The sequence below is a fragment of the Glandiceps talaboti genome, chromosome 2 (genome assembly GCF_964340395.1).
Source record: "Glandiceps talaboti chromosome 2, keGlaTala1.1, whole genome shotgun sequence".
In the NCBI taxonomy this organism is placed as follows: Eukaryota; Metazoa; Hemichordata; class Enteropneusta; family Spengelidae; genus Glandiceps; species Glandiceps talaboti.
In genome coordinates, this window is record NC_135550.1 from 11844160 (window position 1) to 11865154 (window position 20995).

The window sequence follows — 20995 nt, forward strand, 5'->3', positions numbered from 1 at the left end:
GTGGTAAGTTCCATACATACGTCCGGCTGTGTGTATGTGCGTGTGCATACATTCATACATGCATAAGCCATGATTTTGGATGGAAAAATGTTGGCATCATAGTTATAAGATATAAAATTTGATCAAATGCTTTACAGAAATCTAACATTCATGCATCTTCCCCTCATGGCATGTCACCTTTGTGCCAAATTTGAATGATTAGGACTAGTGGTAGACACTTGGTTTTTTTTTTTATAAATCATTGATTTTGTTCAGGGCTTGAATTTAAACTTTTCTCTATGGCAGTCCCCGTGGGGTACCACTTTCTGAAATTTGTAGCCCAAGGATGGCGACCATTAGTCCTCTATACCTAACATGAAAACCAGGTCCGCAATGCCCCCCCCCCCCCCCCCCTCCTAATTTCGTCTTCTGAATCATTGAACAGTCAGCAGTAGCCTAAGCTGGCTACCAGCTGCATATCATGGCATCCCCATGACAAGAATTGGTAGTCTGTGGACAACATCATCACACTGGATACCATAATTTCAGGCCCTGTTGTTCAGTGTTATGATTGGCCACACACCAACTAGAAATGGCCAATAGTCACTCATCATTCCAACCCACACAATTGACTAAACAAATCATACGTTTGTAAAGTGATCATAAATTTATTGAGAAAGTAACTGCAGAAAGCAGTCTTTATAGATAACTTACAATTCTTTATAGTACCAGATAATGTCCTTGCAGTTGACACATAAATGTAACAAAATCAACAATAAAATAGGGATGTGAGAGGCTTTGATGCGATAGAGCATGTATAAGTACTGCTGCGATGACAACTTTTTTTTCAACTTTTAGCACACTATAGCTGATTGTACTCCTGTATAAAAAATGGACTAGTGATGATTTGGATATTGTGTTGAATTGATTGACAAGGTAGTGTTAAAAATTCATAAGTTGACATAAAAAAATATAATTATCATTGATAACTACTATCAGATCTACCTCAAGATTATCTTCTGAATGCACTAGTACATGATGCACTACTACAGTGGAAACTAAAAAAATGTATCGAATCTGAGTACACTGATACTGACTACAATGGACACAGCTTGAATTCTTGAAGAACTGAAAACTTGCAATGTTATCACTTAAAGTGAAATATTAATGCTAAAAAACAAAAAAATTTAATCATTTGATTTACCGTGATTGTTGACTGAAGTCTTTCTACTGGTGATTTGTTTCTACATGATTAGCCATCAAGCATGAAGCCACAAGTTTCTTGTAAAGTCTCAAAACACACGACATTTTCTATTTGTCAATCAAAACTTTAATTGGTAATATATATACATGTACCACAATATGTACGACCAGCTCGCTCCTTTACTTGCTTCATACAACATTCACGTAAGACCAGTCCGATCATAACATTTGGGAAATACATTTTGCATTACTGATCCAACCACTTTTTTGGTACATATATATAATATATATATATATAACATTTGTATAGACTGTCCAATTGTTTTTAATATTGCACATTCCTATGCCACCCTTTTCTTCTGCTATGTCATTATGACTGCTTCAAGTTCAAGGTGGTGCCGGTTTCCTGATTTGCCGATGTGGGTTGACTGGCTGAAACCCTGAGGCTGGTGGTGGTGGTTGTCTATATGCGTCATCACGGGGAGGTGGCGGATGGCTCCCTATAGGAAATAAACACCGTTTACAACAATGAATTTACATAGTACGATAAAGTGACAAAGAAATGATATTCAATATTTCATCAGTTTCTATGGTCCTGATTCTAATTTCATTTTTTTTTTTTAAATGTACAAACTTTTCTGTTGTATCTGGTGAAATAAACAATTCAATTCAAATGCTACAAATACTGAGGACTGGACTAGAAATATTTGAGAATGGAGTAACATTTAGTGGTAATGTTCAAAATACAATGAAAAGTAACATGTAACTGATTTTGATATGAAATTTGTCTACACAGCATAGATTACAAAATATGACTGTGGCAATCGAGGTTTCGGCTTAAAATAGACACAAACTAAAACTACTGTTGTGACATGTTGATATCAACTACTGAATGGATATTGGTTTAAATCATACTTGCAGAAGGGCGGTATTTCTGATTGCTAGTATTTCTCAAGTGGCCCCACACTAACTTGATTTACAGGGTGATTATATCCATACAACAGAGACACCGCTATCACCCCTTTGTGTAATGTACCACATCGAACAACATCAGTTTTAGTTTGTGTCTAACTGAGTATGCTGAAACTTCAATTGCCACTGTAGTAACAAAATCCGGTGCAACAACTTCAAATATCCAAGATATTGTGGTTAAAGTAATAGTTATTTGAATGTATTTTGAGAACATCATGATTCATCATTTATTTACTTCTAATGTGATACATGTGACAAAACTGTTTTATCAACATGATTCCATCAACCTTGTACATCTTGTATAATAATAACTGAATATGAACACCCTTAAAATCACCAAGGTGATCACCGTTTCCTACCTGCATGCATTGGTGATGGTGGTGGTAGCATAGTGTCATCAAGTGGTGAGGAGGAACGTAAAGGAGGGGGACCAGGAGGGACACCAGTTCTACTAGATGGACGTGAACCTACAAGAAGACATGCCGAGAGAACAACTCAGACATGCGTTACCAACACCACATGCAAAGAGAGGGTGGCTGAAATATGATACTGTTACATGGTACTTATAATATACACCCCCACCCCCCCCCCCCACCCCCTCATGTCAGACTTGCATAAGCTCACTTCAGTGAAACTAGCATAAGCCCTCCACATGAATTCCCATAACCCCATGTGAGACTTGCATGATCCCCACTGTACACGACTTGCATACCCCATGAGACATGAGATCGCCCTCACAGTTCACCTATCCCAAGGTGCATCATGTTAGACATTCCGTTGAATCGTTATTTTACTTAGCTTTTAATTCTCTAACTTCCAGTGCACAAAATGGTACGTCATAACATTTTTTAACATTTACAGAAATAATGTGATCAACATACAGAAACCATGAAAGGGAGTGAAGTACTATCATTAAACATGAAATGGGGGATTTTGAATCACAACATGCAAATGACAATCAGGTTAATTATGATTTTAGTAACATATAGTAAACTATTCGTGAAATGCAAAGAATATACATTGTATCTTCAAGTTCAAGATTTTCCAGACCGTAAAAAACATCGCGAAATCCAAACAAGGTTCTGAGCTCAATGATGCAGAGCTAATGGAAAATATCACTTTGAAATCAAGTTGTAAATTGAAAGTTCCTGAAAAGTTAACATCTGTGTATGAAAAAATGAAACTTTCTGTTTGCCATCATAAGATTTAAAATTGAACTCACCTCTTGGTGGTGGAGGACCCCTAGGAGGCGGATGGGAACCCCTACCCATCATAGGTGGGGGTGGAGGTCCCATATCCCTTCCAAATGGAGGCATTGGTGGTCCAGGTTCCCTTCCAAATGGTGGTGGCACTCTACCATCTCGGCCAAGATGTGGTGGTGGTGGGCCACCGTGTGGTGGTGGTGGACCACCATGTGGTGGTGGTGGCCCCATGTCTCTTGAGTGAGGAGGGGGAGGGAGTGGTCCAAAGTCTCTATGTGGCAATGGTCCTAGATCCCCCATTGGTCTAGGAGGAGGTGGTCTCATATCATGAGGCAAAGGAGGACCATAGTCTCTAGGAGGAGGAGGCGACACCCTACTCATAATACGTCCTACTTCATCATTGTCTCTAGACATAGGTGGCATCATACCACGGGGTGGAGGTCCTCTCCTGTCTACACCTAAGGGTGGCGGTGGTGGTGGGCCAATATCTGGTGCAGGAATGGGACTCCTCATATCAGCATTGGGTGGTGGTAATCTTGGTGGCGGTGGTCCGTGACGACCTCTAGGTGGCATCATCGGTGTTCCATCTCTAGGACTTGGTGGTCTCCTGTCTAGAAATGGAGGTGATGGCATATCTGCTCTGTTTTCCCGTGGAGATACTTTAAAGTGAAAGAAAAGATTGAATAAGTTACAAATTTTTTACAGTAACTGCAGACACAGAAATTAATATAAATGTAATTGACAAGGGCTTCTTCCAAGTTTTATCAACACATGGTTTATCATCACTAAAAAGTTACAACAAAGAATCTATTACGAACAGCTGACTCCCACAATACAAACTCACATCAATATAATTATTCAACTATGTAACAGCTCAGTGTTTTTTTTATTAAGGAGTGGTAAGCAGGTAAAATCTACCTGAGTTTCCCTGCCATTTTACTCAAGTTCCCCATCAAATTCATGGTACAATCTATGGAAACTGCCAGTTTTACCATATTCCCCCTTTCTGTTACCCGGGTTCCCCAACCTTCACAAAAACACTGCAACTTATCAAGTTAACTCTGTAACAGCTTATCAACTTTGCGACAACTTATCATCTCTGTAACAGCTTACCAACACGTGAAGTGTGACAACTTACTTGAAGGTAAAGGTTTGACAATTGGTGTAGAAGTTGCTGTTTTAAGTCTGCCTTCTAACTCAGTAACTCTACAAAATATGAAAGTTGTTGTCAGAAAAAACAAACATAAATCATGATACGAATCGCAATACACCAACTAACAGTCATCTGAAGTATTAAATAATCATTTAGAGTTTTCCTCTGGATGCATTCTGTGTGTGTGTGTGTGTGTGTGTGTGTGTGTGTGTGTGTGTGTGTGTGTGTGTGTGTGTGTGTGTGTGTGTGTGTGTGCGCGCGCTCGTTCGCGCATCATTCTGTCTGTATGTTGATTTGCGCCTGAGTGAATAAACTAACTTATGGACTATAAAACACCTATCGCAAGAAGTGGAGAAATAACAATATTGCCTATTGACACACAACTGGTTTATATGAAAACGTTTGTTTCCTTGACTTATCCCCACACAGAGCAATGACACATGTCAATCTATTCCCATACTTCTCTCTCATGTAGATCTAAACAGTCCTTCAAACATGATCACACTTTCACAGTTTTATGTGACACTGACAATGCATGACAGCTATTGTATAAACAATCTATACAGAGTACTGCCATAGACAGTATTTTTATCAATGGGCTATGCACAAGCATTCTCTGTCAAATGTTTGTTTGGTTTTAATGACAACAGTAAGTACATCTTACTTTTGACGAAATTGTGCATTTTCTCGTTTCGTCTCACTCTTCTCTCTTTCAGCTGATCTGGCAGCAAGCTGTAAAAGACACAAACTCAATTATTCAGTAACTGGAAAACTAGAAATCAAAGTCTGTAACATTACAAATTTCTTCAGTTTCATAAAAGATGTCACTTAAAAAGTCTTATCAGTGTTATGCACTGTGAGGGCGCCCTTCTTTGGTTTATTGAGCAGTATAATGGAAGAACTGCTCAGACTGCTCAACATTGGCAGAGGTAAGTTAGTGTATTGTACCATATAGTCCCTACATGAATGTGTGTAGGGTCACGTGGGGTCGATAATTGTACAAAACTCAAAAGCAGAAAGATTCCATAAAACAATGACATAGAAAGTAAAATCTTTGAAATACACACATATATGAAATGTCCAGAGTTAGGTGGGCAGTCCTTCGTGAGCATTAGAATGAATATAAGTCTAAGCTGTATGAAGACACAGTTCCAATCATAGTACTGATAACTGAGGTCTCAAATAATGTGCTACAATAAAAGTAATATAGAAAGGTCACATTACATTCTATTGGTACCTACTGCATGTACTTTTTGTCTAAGTGGTAAATGACTATCAGAGAAATGTATATATACACATATTTCATTCTTGAGTACTCCTGTGTGTTGGTGGCTACGGAACTACAAATACAGTGGGAAGTTACATGTAAGGTGATAATATGAATGGCGGTATGCAAATCACTTCACCTATTAAAAACAACACAAACACTTACCCAACTTTCGTGAGCTTTTTTCTCATGTGTAGCAACCTAAAGGGGAAGAGAAAATATGATATTACAATGATATTTTACATGAAGCACTATCACACAGATTTACACTATTAAGACAAATATTCAGTTTACAAACATGAATACACTATTTCTGCTGACTCCCATGATGCAATAGCCCATAGCAAAGATACCCTACAAAGGCATAAGATCAACTTGATGTTTATCTGAAATCACAAGTGACTGCAGGTGATGTCAAATCACGAAAATGACTCTCCATAGTTTAGGAAAACATCTTTATTTCCTGGAGTGGCGTTCACCTTTGAGCAGCTCTAGAACAAGACAAACATGACTACAGATTGTATAAATGAATCTATGAGGATTAATAAGTGATAGATGGAATGAAGAACGACTCTTACCTCTGAGCGGAAATTTTGCTCTACTTTTTCAAGCTCCTTCTTCAAATCCATAATTTGTTTTCTGGAAAGAGTGGAGACATAAATCATACATCAATCATACGATAACACTGGTGATATTGTATATCTATTATGCAGAAACACAAAATATCAACTAACCATATTATATCGGACTTTACAACACCTTCCTCAATACCTGTGTGATCACTAGTATACATTAAATTCAAATAGCTAATTTGTGTTCCATTCACATTCCATTTGCTAATTTACATATTGATGACTTCTTCATATGACCCTTAATTTGCATACCCTGACAGTCAAAGCTAATTTACATATTAATGACTTCATATGATCAGACCCATAGGGTACCTTGGCAGTCAGAGCTAATTTACATATACATAACCTTCATATGACCCTTAATTTGCATACCTTGGCACAGTCAAAACTAATTTACATAAATTAAATAGCTAAAACAACCATATTCAGCATTCATACGTTAACTAAAAGTTACTTATAAATTTCCAAAAGTTTTGATATCGATTTTGTCAGAATTTTTTCATTCACTTACTTATAATTGGTAACACCTTCTTCAGATATAGCCGCTTTTTTCTCCACTGTCTGCAAGTGTTCTTCACTTTGCATTCGTAATGCTTCTTCAACACCAAGTTGCCTGATATTAACAGAGTTAGATTTCAGTGAGACCATGAATGTATTAATACTGTTCTCGTTCTACTTTCATTTTCTTCCATATTGAAGTCGTGTCACCTTTTATCTTTTTTAGTATATTTTGTCTGTTATGTAATGCATTTCATCATTCTTTTTATCGTTTGTGTGATTTTTTGTGAGAGTACCACAATGGAAATAAGTTGATAAAACTTGTTTGTGTGTCATCCTCGGCAAAGGTATTCAGTGGTGTATCTGTTTTGTCTTTACTGCAAAGTGATTGTTGTTGTATTGTATATCTGTTTTTGTTTGTGGTTTTCAGAATATTTTTTGCCAAACAAAACAAAAAAAAATAAAATCAGTACCGTGAAATATCACTGATATACAGTACCATAATTCCCATTAGGATATTTTTGTATGTGGTTGGATTGCTGGGGTTTATTTGGGTATCAAATCATTGATGGAAACCTATTCCTACCAGGAAATGTTTGGATGTAGTTGACTTGTTTATGGGAAAACCTCTTGTGATGGCATCATTTTTGACAAAAATAGAAACACAAATACATTATGATGTCATCACTACTGGTTTTCCCATAAGCCTTTGCAGGAAATCCACAAAATGGCTGAACACATGTCAAGCGCAGTAGGACTTCTTTAAAAGATTTCAAAGTTGAATAAGTTACCAAGGTCCGATTTTATCAACCAAATCATATTTATGTTGATAGCAGTAATCAATACAAGTGTACTAAAATCAGAAATAAGTCTGACTGGACTTTACCTTTTAAGTTGATAACAGTAATCAATACAAGTGTACTAAAGGCAGAAATAAGTCTGACTGGATTTTACTTTTATGTTGATAGCAGTAATCAATACAAGTGTACTAAAATCAGAAATAAGTCTGACTGGACTTTACCTTTTAAGTTGATAACAGTAATCAATACAAGTGTACTAAAGGCAGAAATAAGTCTGACTGGACTTTAACTTTTAAGTTGATAACAGCAATTATACTAGAGGCAGAAATAAGTCTGAATGACTTGTTACTCTTACCTTTGCATCTTGTTTTCTTTTTCTTTAAAATACTCTGAAAGAACTTGTAGTTTGGTTTGTGCTTCAGTAAATTGTTTTTCAGTTTCAGAATGACCAACTTGAAGTTCTTCCACTTGTTTGTTCAGTTGGGCCACAGTATCTGTTTAAACATTTCAAAAAATGAATATTTTATTTCAATTTAGACACACCAGATGTGGGGAGACAATCATGTTTTACATCACAGCTTAGTACCTGAAATATCATGTTACCAACTAGGCATGTCATAAATAATAGTAATCACTTTTATTGGTTGGTTGGTTGGTTAACAACATGACTTCCACTCCATATGCAACACATGCGTTACTATAGTTACACACGAGAACAAGTTGGCATGCTTGTTCTACTTTTAACACAAAGTAAAATGTTATTGTAAATACCAAGAATTACTAAGGATTATAATTTTCAAAGAACCTAAATGGAGTTACCCATCTCACTTAGACAGTTATTTCAATATATTTGATCATGGAGACATAATAAGGTTAGGGGTAAACAAAGATTCACGTTCCCTTTGAATTTGAATTCTATGATTGCAGTATGTATCATTTTAACTATGGTTGCAGCACATTTCAGATTACTGGTATTGTCGCAGCACATATTGTGAACCAATCATTGTAGTAGATAATGTGAAACTCTAGTTGCAGCACATTTCAGATTATTGTTGCAGCGCATATTGTGAATGTATTGTTGCAGCATATATTGCAAAACTATAGTTGCAGGATATATTCTTTATTCATAGTTGCAGCATATTTCAGATTATTGTTGCAGCATACATTGTGACCAAATCGTTGCAGCATATATTGCAAAACTATCATTGCAGTGACTATTCTTTATTCATAGTTGCAGCACATTTCAGATTAATGTCGCAACATAAGTGAACATATCGTTGCAGCATAAATGTTAAATGACATATATGATCAATAAATGGAACAAACCTTCTAGTTGTATCCGGCAAGCAATCTCTGTTTGTAATTTCTGTTCCAAGTTGTTTCTATCCTCCTCTGATACAGCTAACTTGGCATTAACCTGTATAACAATGAATAAAACACAATTATGTCACACTCAAAAAATTTTCTTATGTTTATTCACTTTCCAGCTATGAAACAAATTCTATCAAAATACGTCATTACATTGTGAGCATGTAACCACTTTTTCTCACTCATTGATTTGTCAGCTTGCTATAAACTTGATACTTAGGTTCTACCATATTTGGTATTCAGCATACAGTACACTACAGAGAAATTCAAGATATCCCGGTAGTCATGTAACTGTACATAGATAAGAATACCACATACCTTAGCAACATCAAGCAGCTCTTTGATTTTCTCTTCAGTATTTTCAGTATCTTCTGAAATAGAAAATACACACGTAAATCTAAGCAACACCAATACATAAGTTTACAAATTCTAAAGTGTTGAAGATATATACCCGTAATCCACGGATGTTAGGAAAGATAAAGACAAATATTGTATACAGATACATACTTGTAGAGAGTATCTGCAGTCATACAACATATAAATGTAATAATTCATGTCCAGTTTAAACTCTATATCCCTTAAAAGGTCTGTAAGAAATTGGTGAATACATACCTGCATTTGCAAAAGGTTTCAACTGCAACAGGCAATCTTTCAGTACCTGCAATGAGTTAATAAAAAAAATAAATCTCAAAGGATATGTATATGAGAGTGCAAAATGTCATTTCAATGGTAAATTAAGTTACAACCTGCAAGAAAACACAACCGATACAATACAATACAATAAAAAAAAAACAGGGGGTGCCATTGCTGTAGGTTTAGGTGATGCATTTATCAGTTTGTTTATATCCGTGGAAATTATAAAGTAGCAGTAACACGATTGTTATACCATGTAGCATTCTATAAGTACACAGAGTTATGGAATCCTCCTGGTCCCTGTGGTGTTTATGTTTTGATAAGTTACTGGCATTAATTACATTGTATGTCTTTGCATGAAACTTGTCTCATTCCTGCCTACCATGAGCAAGCAAACGTATCGGTATTTTTCTGTGTGTTGTATGATTCTACGATAGTTGTCAAGTTTGTCATTCATTTGTAAGTCAATGCAATCATACCACAGAACTCTACCAAGAGATCATATTTTTTAATTCTGGTAGAAATTACGACATCGTCATGAAATCTATACTCACCTCAATTTCGTTACTTTTAAATTCCACAGTCTCTTCAGCTTGTTTCTTTTCACTAGTTGTAACATTCAGTTGCTCAGTAATTTCCTGTACTCTATTAAAAATATATTACATAAAGTACAAATCAGTACACTATACTGCGATCCCCAGAAACACTTATATCAGTGTGACCTTTGACATGCCAAGAAAAACTTGACTTTTTTGAAAACTGACCTAAAAGATCACAATATGAAGGAAAATGAATACAATGTTGGCATCCCCTCCCTTCTGTCTTTCAAAGTATCATAGCACTTGAGATAATAAATGCAGTTTTCAATTACATTTTCTAAATATCACATAAATGGTATACTGAGTATATTTGAAGTATCCCCATCCCCACTAGTGGCACACACACACATGCACGCACGCACACACGCACGCACGCACGCACGCACGCACGCACACACACACACACACACACACACACACACACACACACACACACACACAAACACACACACACACACACACACACACACACACACACACACACACACACACACACACACACACACACACACACACACACACACACACAAGAGGAACATTTAAAACAAATAAGTCATTCCTAACATAAAGGCTTCAAAGATGTAATTACAAACTGTACCTTTCATTCCAGCCTTCAGCTTCTTGAAGTAACTAGGTGAGAATAAACACAGAGATTTGAACATTAAAAATCTACTGCATGGTATTCTTATAGCAAATTTGAATGTTTAGTAAAGCCTGGAAAAGTTTGACTCAAAACACTACATCTGATAATCAGAAATACAACACAAGTAATCTGATGTTGCTATTACGTTGTATGAACATGGAGCAATGCAATTTGAGACAGGAGTTCAAATAAATGTTCAGTTTGAATAAGTCACTTTTATACTGAAATCACACGTAAATGTTTTTACATTTTGTATCAAGAATATTATTATGACATAATAAACTCACAGGGAAAAAAACCTCCAGTAATAACTTACAACAATACTATTTACCACATGGTATACAAGATCTGACACTTACATGTTCTTTACTCTCTTCTAGCATTCTAATCTGTTCCTGACAGTTGTCAACATCAAGCTGTAACTGACTGATAGTGTTGGTAGATTCTGTTTGGGATGATTCAAGCTGTAACAATAGATTATTGTAAGAATTATAACACCATGTTAGATAGATGCAACTGACTGATGGTGGTTGTACATTCAGTTCAAGATCATTCAAGTTGAACAACAAATTGTCAGAATTATAACACTTTGTTAGATGTTTACAAATTTCTTTCATTTTCAATTTTAAAGGGGAACGCTACTCCAGGAAATAGATGCATTTTCATAAACTTGGGGTTCTGGAATCATTTCATGATTTCACATACCATGAATTTTGTGGGAGTACCAAGAAAGACCAAATTAAAATTCTATTACACTGTCATTGTTCTCATAGTGGTCTACTTCTACCTTATGGGACTTAGCACACATGCATATGTATTAGTTGAACACTGAATATTCATTATTCCTAGGTGGTTATTACCTTCAGGTCAATAGTCATGAATATTCAGTGTGCATCCAATGAATATGTAAGTATGCAACAGTCTTATGTCCTTGAGTGATGTTCCCCTTTCATTTCACATTTCATCTTCCAACTTCAGAATTACATTTTTTTTATCTTCTCAGCAGGGCGTGTTGCATGGATCTCTTTTCATGACAGATGCAATGTCACCACTGCATATTTGTGTATCATACATATCAGAAGATAAATCAACCAGTAACAGGAGTATGATTCTTTGTAGTAAAAAAAAAGAATTTTAGAAATCTGTGTATGACTGACATACATACCTCTTGGACTTGATGTTGTAAGATTGTCATTTGAGTCATACTATCTGTGACTTGCTGTTGGTATAGTGCATTCTGGGAAACAAACAATAAAAGGGAAAATGTTATGGTATGCCATTCTGATTATAATACATGTACTATAATCATATATACTTGTATCCACATGCCCTAAAACACAGTCTCTACCAGTCCATCTCCCCCCCCCCCACCTCTCTCTCTCTCTTTCTCTCTCCCTCCCTTCCTCCCTCTCTCAAAAATTCAAGATAACCATGTCCATAATTTAGCAATATTTTACAACAAATTGGTCTATTTCCAGCTGAACATAAACTGAATAAAAAGAAAATCACTAGGACTAATAGGAGCAATTCCCGGCACAAAGTTCTTTTTGGTGTTTTTTTTAAATTTAGAAAAAAAAACGCATGCTGAATAGGTAGCTTTTAGCAGATCTAATAACTACTGTTGCTTCTATTACTAGTAGAGTTAATTGTACCACTAGCTTTTGACATTTAATGTACGGTAACCATAAATGTTTCCTAGTAGAACTTTACTTCTTCATCACTATTTCTTCAAAACTCATCAAAGAATTTCATGAAATAATGACTAGATTCTTACTTGATTCTGTTGTTCCATATAATGTTTATTTTGTTCTGTATATTCATCTTGCAGTCGTTGTAGTTCATCTTCCAGGCTGACATTTTTATTATGAATCTCATTGTACAGCATCTGTAATGTAAAATAAAAGGCAAATGCTAATTTGATTCCAAAATCTTTGTAAATTAAAACAAAAAAGACTAATGCTAATTTGATTCCAAAATCTTTGTACGTTAAAACGTAAAAGACAAATGAAAATTAAAATATACATGTTATTTTCATTTCAAACTTTTTGTAAGTTGACAAAAATCCCCTTCAATGAGAAACTGATAACATCTACTTTTGGTTATACATGAATATCACAAAAGTTCTTACCTCAAAATTGTCCTTCTCATCAGCCAACTTGGTAGCAGCTAGTCTTTCATTTTCCAATGCAGTCTGTAGTGATTGTGCCTATCAAATAATGTAAAAAATGAAAATCAAACTTCAGAGTTGGATGGCACCACCAAGTTTATTGGGACCAACTATATTGTGGGTTACTCTTATCAATGTATGTTACTAGTAGAAAGCAAAATTTCAAAGTACTGATCTTTTATTTCATGAATTTTTTTCTCTTTGCCACTTTATGATGTCATAAAAGACAAGTCATGCTGCAGTAAATGACAAATGGTTTAGCAATGTGTGTGTGTGTGTGTGTATGTGTCAGCAGTGTGTGTATATATATATGTGTCTGTCTGTCTGTCTGTCTGCATGTCTGTATGTCCATTGTCCACCCACCCATCTGTCTGTCTGTCTGTCTGTCTGTCTGTCTATTTCTTTGTTTACCTGTCTTTGGAAAGTTGTCAAAGAATTTTGAATCTCCTGTTTCTCTGTCTCCAACAATTGTGTCTGTTGTTCTAGTTGTCTTTGGATTACTGCAAAATACAGAAACATAATTACAATCACACCATACTTACAAATCTACACACAAATGAAAATCAGTGTACACCAATAGCAATGGAATAACACTTTCAAAAGGATATATGACACATAATGAAATATAAGATGAACATACACTATTTGATTTTAAGACAAAACGACAAACAAATTATTAAGTGACTTACCTAAATGATCGACTTTCTTCTTCCCAAATAACTGTTCAATCAAAAAAAAAGAAAGAAAATGTGTTAATGCAGAATGATTGTCATGGTCAAAGTGAGACATAGCTAGGACATACATTGTCTAGCTATGTGAAGGAAACAAATAAAGCAGTTACACTGATTTATCACGTATAGACATTGAAATATGATGTACTCACCTTGCATACACATTTACATGTGAAAAATCCAAATGTTAACATTCCAACAAGTACAGTTATAAATACAGCAAACCATGGAATGCCATAGAATGATTCTTCCTCTAGCATTACGTAACAGGCATCTGGTAACTGAGAAAATACAGTGATATTTTATACCCTTGTTGTAATTTAGATATCATTCATTATACTTCTGCTTTATTGTATAGATCAACACACCAGGCAATGGAGTCAAAACTATAGTACAATGCAAGTCCTTCCCTGACCACATCTCTATCTCAACCCTACACAAGCACAATATTAAATGTAAGCTGGTTGGCACCACGTAAAAATATAGTCAATTGTTTACAAAAAGCTATGCTATGTTACAGACTGACTCTGCCATAACACCATCAACCTAAACACGAAGTCATTCCTCAGTAAGTGAATAGTCAAAGAGTTCACATAACTTACCATTAGTAGTACTGGTTCTAGCAATGGTTTAATTCCATCTATCCAGTCATCAAGCCAGGAACTATAGAATGGTGATTTGGAGTGTTTACCGTCAGATTTAGCATTGAACTCATCAAAGTTGTCGCCTTCTCTTGCTTTGGTCAACGGTTCTTCAGGCTAATAAAATAATGATTGACAACATGTTTTTGAATATAGTACAGTTATCCCTTTTTCACACATCCCCACATAGCCCTGAGACTTGGCTACACAGCTTGACAAGGTGGTCATATGTAAGATCAAACCAGAATGTTGAGTCAGATAGCTAAGTTTCTGGGTTAGTCTCCACATCATGTATTTTTACACATCAACATGAAATATGAGAGACAGTGATTATCTCTTTTTCGTTACCATCAACTTTTTAAAAAGTTTTGCTTCCTTCCTCATGATTTGCTTATTCTATCATACACAATTACTTTTAGTTTTCTTATTCCCAATACTTGTAAACCTGGAAATTTTCACTGAAGACTTATTTTTGCATATTTTGGCTGGATAACAAAAAAGTGAAAATAGTGACTAAAATGCCTTTCTTGTACAAGTACATGAACATGAACGCAAAGTACTAGTCTGATAATTAGTAAAAATTAGTTGCTGAAAACTAGCTGAAGACTTGTAAAATCACCAAATTTTCTAGTAGTGAAAATACCTAGGTTTACATGTGTGTCTAAATTCACTTTCCATGTGGCTACAAACATTTTAGTAGAACCTGGATCAAAAAAAGATACGATGAACAAGAGAAACTTTCAGAAAGTTACTATGAACACAGAATTCATTTAAATTCATATATCTACTTACATCGTACATCTGGTCTAAATCGTCATCCCAATTTATATGTAATTTTCTCCTACCAATACCAACTTCATTTTCTTCTCGCTCAACTACAAGCAAATCCTCAGGTCCTGCGCCATCCATGACATCAGCCTGTGAGTTGGTTACATCTGACTCGCTATCTTTTGTATGGTGCTGGATTATTCGAAGTTTATCAGCTGTGGTTACTTTAGGAGGTTCAGTCATTAGCGGTATTTCGATATTAAGACCTGGAGGTTCGGTGGCTGAATACTGGTCATCAATTGGTGACTGAGTACTCTCCAAGTTGTCAGGCTGACCACTTTGATCTATAATATAATACCCGTTATTTCATTTATATTGTATTTAAAGTTTGTTCAGTCCTGTCAAAGTATTAGGGTTAGCAATGTATGGTTTCATGACAATGTTATCGACTGAATCTCAGTGACAAAACTACTGATAATCTACACGATATTGTTACTTTTACAACATTTATGAACCAATAAAAAGAAGTATTGATGAGAGGGAGTAAATGGTGTTCTAATCTACGGTTTTCATTGTCAATGGTTTATTTTGAAATACACCCAGAGATGCATACATGAAGGATATGCTAAATAATAATAAAGAATTTGTTACTACACGACATGTAGATATCCCTAGATGTATTGGCCTCTTTTCATGGAGGTCCAGTTATTAGAACTGTAGGAACAGATCTAAACCTTGGTCTTACCAGGACTACATTCACACAGCCAGGTCAAGACTCAACTCAAGCACAGAGGTGGGTTCAAATTTTGCCCATGGAACAAATGAAAGTGGAAAGGCACCAACCAGCAACTTGCTGCTAATTACAAGCCAGCCACTCTAACCATTCAATCATCATGACTCCACAACCAGCAATGTAGAGATTACAAGTTAGCCACACTAACCATTCAACCATCATGACTCCACAACCAGCAAAGTACAGATTACAAGCCACCCACTCTAACCATTCAACCATCATGACTCCACAACCAGCAATGTACAGATTACAAGCCAACCACTCTAACCATTCAACCATCACGACTCCACAACCAGCAATGTACAGATTACAAGCCACCCACTCTAACCATTCAACCATCATGACTCCACAACCAGCAATATACAGATTACAAGCCACCCACTCTAACCATTCAACCATCATGACTCCACAACCAGCAATGTACAGATTACAAGCCACCGACTCTAACCATTCAACCATCATGACTCCACAACCAGCAATGTACAGATTACAAGCCACCCACTCTAACCATTCAACCATTATGACTCCACAACCAGCAATATACAGATTACAAGCCAGTCACTCTAACCATTCAACCATCATGACTCCACAACCAGCAATGTACAGATTACAAGCCACCCACTCTAACCATTCAACCATCATGACTCCACAACCAGCAATGTACAGATTACAAGCCACCCACTCTAACCATTCAACCATCATGACTCCACAACCAGCAATATACAGATTACAAGCCACCCACTCTAACCATTCAACCATCATGACTCCACAACCAGCAATGTACAGATTACAAGCCACCCACTCTAACCATTCAACCATCATGACTCCACAACCAGCAATGTACAGATTACAAGCCACCCACTCTAACCATTCAACCATCATGACTCCACAACCAGCAATGTACAGATTACAAGCCACCCACTCTAACCATTCAACTATCATGACTCTACAACTAGCAATGTACAGATTACAAGCCACCCACTCTAACCATTCAACCATCATGACTCCACAACCAGCAATATACAGATTACAAGCCACCCACTCTAACAATTCAATCATCATGACTCCACAACCTGCAATGTACAGATTACAAGACAGCCACACTAACCATTCAACCATCATGACATTCATAAATGGGTATAAACATAGACCTTCCATCCAATGGATTTTTTTTCACACAGTAACATACTGCACACTTTGAATACACCCAACAACTGAAAACATGTCTTTCATGCATTGTATAGCACAAATATCCCACCTGATTCAGAAGTATCACCGGTCTGTTCACCTCCCAGTGTTAAATGTATATTATCACCTTCACCACCATCAACTTGACCATTGGATATGCTACCACCAAGATGATTAACAGTGTGCCCTGACTGTACAGACGCAGTACTTTGATGATCCTGCAGTACAGCTGCATCTACCGTAGCAGTCATTTCAACAGATGTTGCACTGATGATATGTAAACTCTCAGTAGCATGTGTGTGTTGGTCATGTTCATGCATGTCTCCCATCACTTCTGACGGTTTTATTTCTTCCCTTTGCACACCATTATTACCGTCACCGTGCTCTAAACGATCAGGTTCCTTAAATTCACTACCACCAAGATTATGATCCGGTTCATGTCTTACATTAGTACTATCCTGGGTGTGGGTTAGGGTCAAAGTGTCAGTAAGGGTAGCCTCCATCACCTGCGACGTAACGGTCGGTTCAATGCTTGCTGCTACACTTGCTATCACAGTGTCTGTTTCCATGTCATCTTCCGGCCAGTCTCCTAAGTAGATGGTTGTACCATCAATAATTTCAAAGTCCTTACCTTGGTCATTGTTATCATCTATATTCATACCATTATGAACACTGTTAGATGCATCGTTGATTACTTCATCACGGTTTTCTGATTTAACGTTGTCATCACTTGCTTCCATTTCAGCAACTGTGAAGCAAAACAAAACATTTATGCAAATCACACTACAACTCAAGTTTGCATTTTTAATGGATTTTTTTTTCAGCAAAACTAATCAAATATATTGTTCAGATGTTACTTGTTTAATGTGTGGGTACTTGCTCCCCCCCCCCCCACACACACACACAAACACACTCAGGCATCGTGGGGGGTCTGTTGTGGTACACTACAATACTCTGATCTCATATAGCACAAACTTCAAATGCTATCAAACATACAAAGAGGAAACCAAGACCAGCTGACATCACTTACCCATTTCTTGTGCAATTTTTTCTTTATCCCTGACAAATGCATCAAAGTCAGCTCTCATGTCGGCCATCTTTTCTCTTACTGCATCCCGCACTTGTTCCTCTGTCTTCTCACGTTCCTTTATCTCAGAGTCGTCATCATCATTTGTCTCAACCTGTTTCTCAGTTCCTTCATCTTCAGTCTTTATTTCTGTAGTATCTGCATCATTTTGCCCAGGATTTTCATTCACCTGATTCCCTGAATTCTCTTCAACTGCCAAGTTCTGTTGATTTCCAAGATCATCAGCTTCTTTTACAAGATTAGTTTGTTCATCAGAAACGGAATGTGGAACATCCTGCTGATTATTTTCACTTTTTCCACTATCATCCTCTTCTCCTTCCTCTTCCTCATCCTCTTCTTCATCTTCACTATCCTCCTCCTCCTCCTCCTCTCCACCTTCATCTTCATCCTCATCTTCATCATCTTCGTTTACCACATTCGTATCTTTCTCCTCCCTGATACCACCCTCATCTGCAAGATCTTCCAACATACTTTCACTGTTGAGATGTAAACCTTGTTCTTTACTCTGTTGTTCATCTTTTTCAATCTCCAATAAAAGTTGATCTAGTTCATCAATATTAACTTTATCTGCCACATCATCGGATATCTTGACATCATTCTCACCTTGAAGTTCTTGTGCACCTTCAGGTAGTTTATCAACCCCATCGGAACGAGAGTCATCACTTTCTTGTACTTCTGAGCCTGTATCATTGGGATCATCTTTTTGATTTTCTTTTATTTCAGCATTTACATTTTCCTCTTCATGATTTCCATCCTGCTTTGTTTCATCAGTTTCCTCTATGTTTGTATTATCCTGTACTTCATCTATTTTATCCTCTTCATCCATTCCATCATCTTGACTCGGTTCACCAGTTACCTCTTTCTCTTCTTGATGTGATTCAACAGGTTCTCCTCCTGTTTCTTTTTCCTCTCCTTCAGTGTTTTCACCTTGTTCTCTGTCCTCAGCTCCATCGTCGTCCACCTGAACTATTTCACTGGCTTTATCCACGTTTTCAACCTGGTCTGTTTCATCTCTTTCATCTTTGTCTACAACCTGCCCTGTTTCATCAACATTATCGTTGTCTCCACCCTGGTCTGTTTCATCACTTCCATCTTTAACTTCAACTTGATCAGTTTCGCTGGCCATTTCTATGTCTTCGATCCGATCTGTTTCCTCTTCTCCGTCTTTGCCACCATCTTCATTTTCATCTTCTGCACCTTTATTTTCATCTTTGTCTTCTCCTTTTCCGGTGTCTATATTTTCATTTTCACCCTCTCTAACACCTTCATCCGCCATACCTTCGACAGCATCTTTTGCCTCAGTTATGTCATGTTGGTCCGTATCCTCAGTATCAGCAGTACCATCTTCAGATGACTTCAGTTCCACATTTTCCACTACTACTGCTTCTGCTAACGGTATTTGATCTACGTTTATAATTTCGACATCCTCCTGACCTATGACTTCATGGTCATTCACACCTACATCCACAGTTGCATGTGATGGATCACCAGGTGTGTCCGAACTTTCAACAGGTTCCGTATTCTCAGAACCTGTCTCTTCAACAATGAGATGATTTCTATCATCACTCTCAACATACACAGCCTCTTTCATGACGACAATATTGTCACCTTGGGATTCACCATGATCCAAGGAATCAGTTTGAACATGTTGTTCATATGCTACAACTTCTGGCGGCAGTGTTTCCAAAGGATTACTTTCAACCATTCCCTGATCCTGTGAGTCTTGTACAACTGTATTACTACTGTCATCAAGCATTTGCTGTGGATCAATAAAATCTCCAGAGTCCTCTCCAGGTTGCTCATTTGCATGATCGTCTCCTAGTACCTCTTCTGGTTCCTGACTTTTGATTTGTCCTTCTCCTTCTTCTTCTTCTTCATCTTCATCTGGACTTTCATCTCTATCAATGTGATCATTCTGTGACACATAAAACGATACAACTACGTTAACTTTTAACACATTGATGATCTATTTATTTCAATACTTATGGTTAGTGATCACACACATTATATACAAATAAAGTTGATGAAAAACATCAGAAACAAGTCATTGCGAATGACATACTCCCCACTATGATTGGGTTTTAAGGAATTATCACTATCCTGATCACGCAACAACACTTGTGAACCTAAATCAAACAGACTTAGATATGTTGTGTCTGCTTGTTGGACATGGAAAATTCGCAAACAAAATGGCTGCCAGGCAGCCATATTGGATCGTATCATGATGAAAATGGATATGCACATGTATGTCATAGAACACTGTCCTAATACCAACTTTGAATGAGATCTGTTCAAGCATGTCTGAGTTATGGCATTGGACATGGAAAATTCGCAAACAAAATGGCTGCCAGGCAGCCATATTGGATCGTATCACGATGAAAATGGATATGCACATGTATGTCATAGAACACTGTCCTAATACCAACTTTGAACGAGATCTGTTCAAGCATGTCTGAGTTATGGCTTTGGACATGGAAAATTCACAAACAAAATGGCTGATAGGAGGCCATATTGGATCGTATCATGACAACAAATGGATATGCACATGTATGTCATAGAACACTGTCCTAATACCAACTTTGAATGAGATCTGTTCAAGCATGTCTGAGTTATGGCTTTGGACATAGAAAAATCAAAAACAAAATGGCTGCCAGGCGGCCACATTGGATTG

At 36.9% G+C, this 20995-nt stretch overlaps 1 protein-coding gene across 1 annotated transcript; it reads right to left on the reverse strand.

The window, feature by feature from the left end:
- Nucleotides 1-677: 677 nt before the first annotated feature.
- On the reverse strand, nt 678-19600 carry LOC144444249 (uncharacterized). Its single transcript, XM_078133665.1, has 25 exons — nt 18268-19600; nt 17308-17985; nt 15281-15600; nt 14450-14605; nt 14000-14128; nt 13806-13836; nt 13528-13616; nt 13078-13155; nt 12724-12834; nt 12115-12186; nt 11309-11413; nt 10905-10936; nt 10262-10352; nt 9687-9732; nt 9393-9445; nt 9033-9123; nt 8062-8200; nt 6920-7021; nt 6355-6415; nt 5942-5977; nt 5174-5241; nt 4495-4562; nt 3377-4015; nt 2514-2621; nt 678-1682 (listed from the first exon to the last, which is right to left on the reverse strand). Exons 1-25 carry the CDS (start codon nt 19598-19600, stop codon nt 1570-1572), a joined length of 4749 nt encoding a protein of 1582 aa, XP_077989791.1. The 3' UTR covers nt 678-1569.
- Nucleotides 19601-20995: the final 1395 nt, after the last annotated feature.

Excerpts from the sequence above, each read along its gene's own strand:
- LOC144444249 (XM_078133665.1), bottom strand. The coding sequence starts at position 19,600 with ATGGCGGATGAAGGTGTTAGAGAGGGTGAAAATGAAAATATAGACACC. Across the intron at positions 13,156-13,527 it reads TGACAACTTTCCAAAGACAG|GCACAATCACTACAGACTGC; the intron begins GTAAACAAAGAA and ends ATTATTTGATAG. Across the intron at positions 5,978-6,354 it reads AGCAAAATTTCCGCTCAGAG|GTTGCTACACATGAGAAAAA; the intron begins GTAAGAGTCGTT and ends CTTCCCCTTTAG.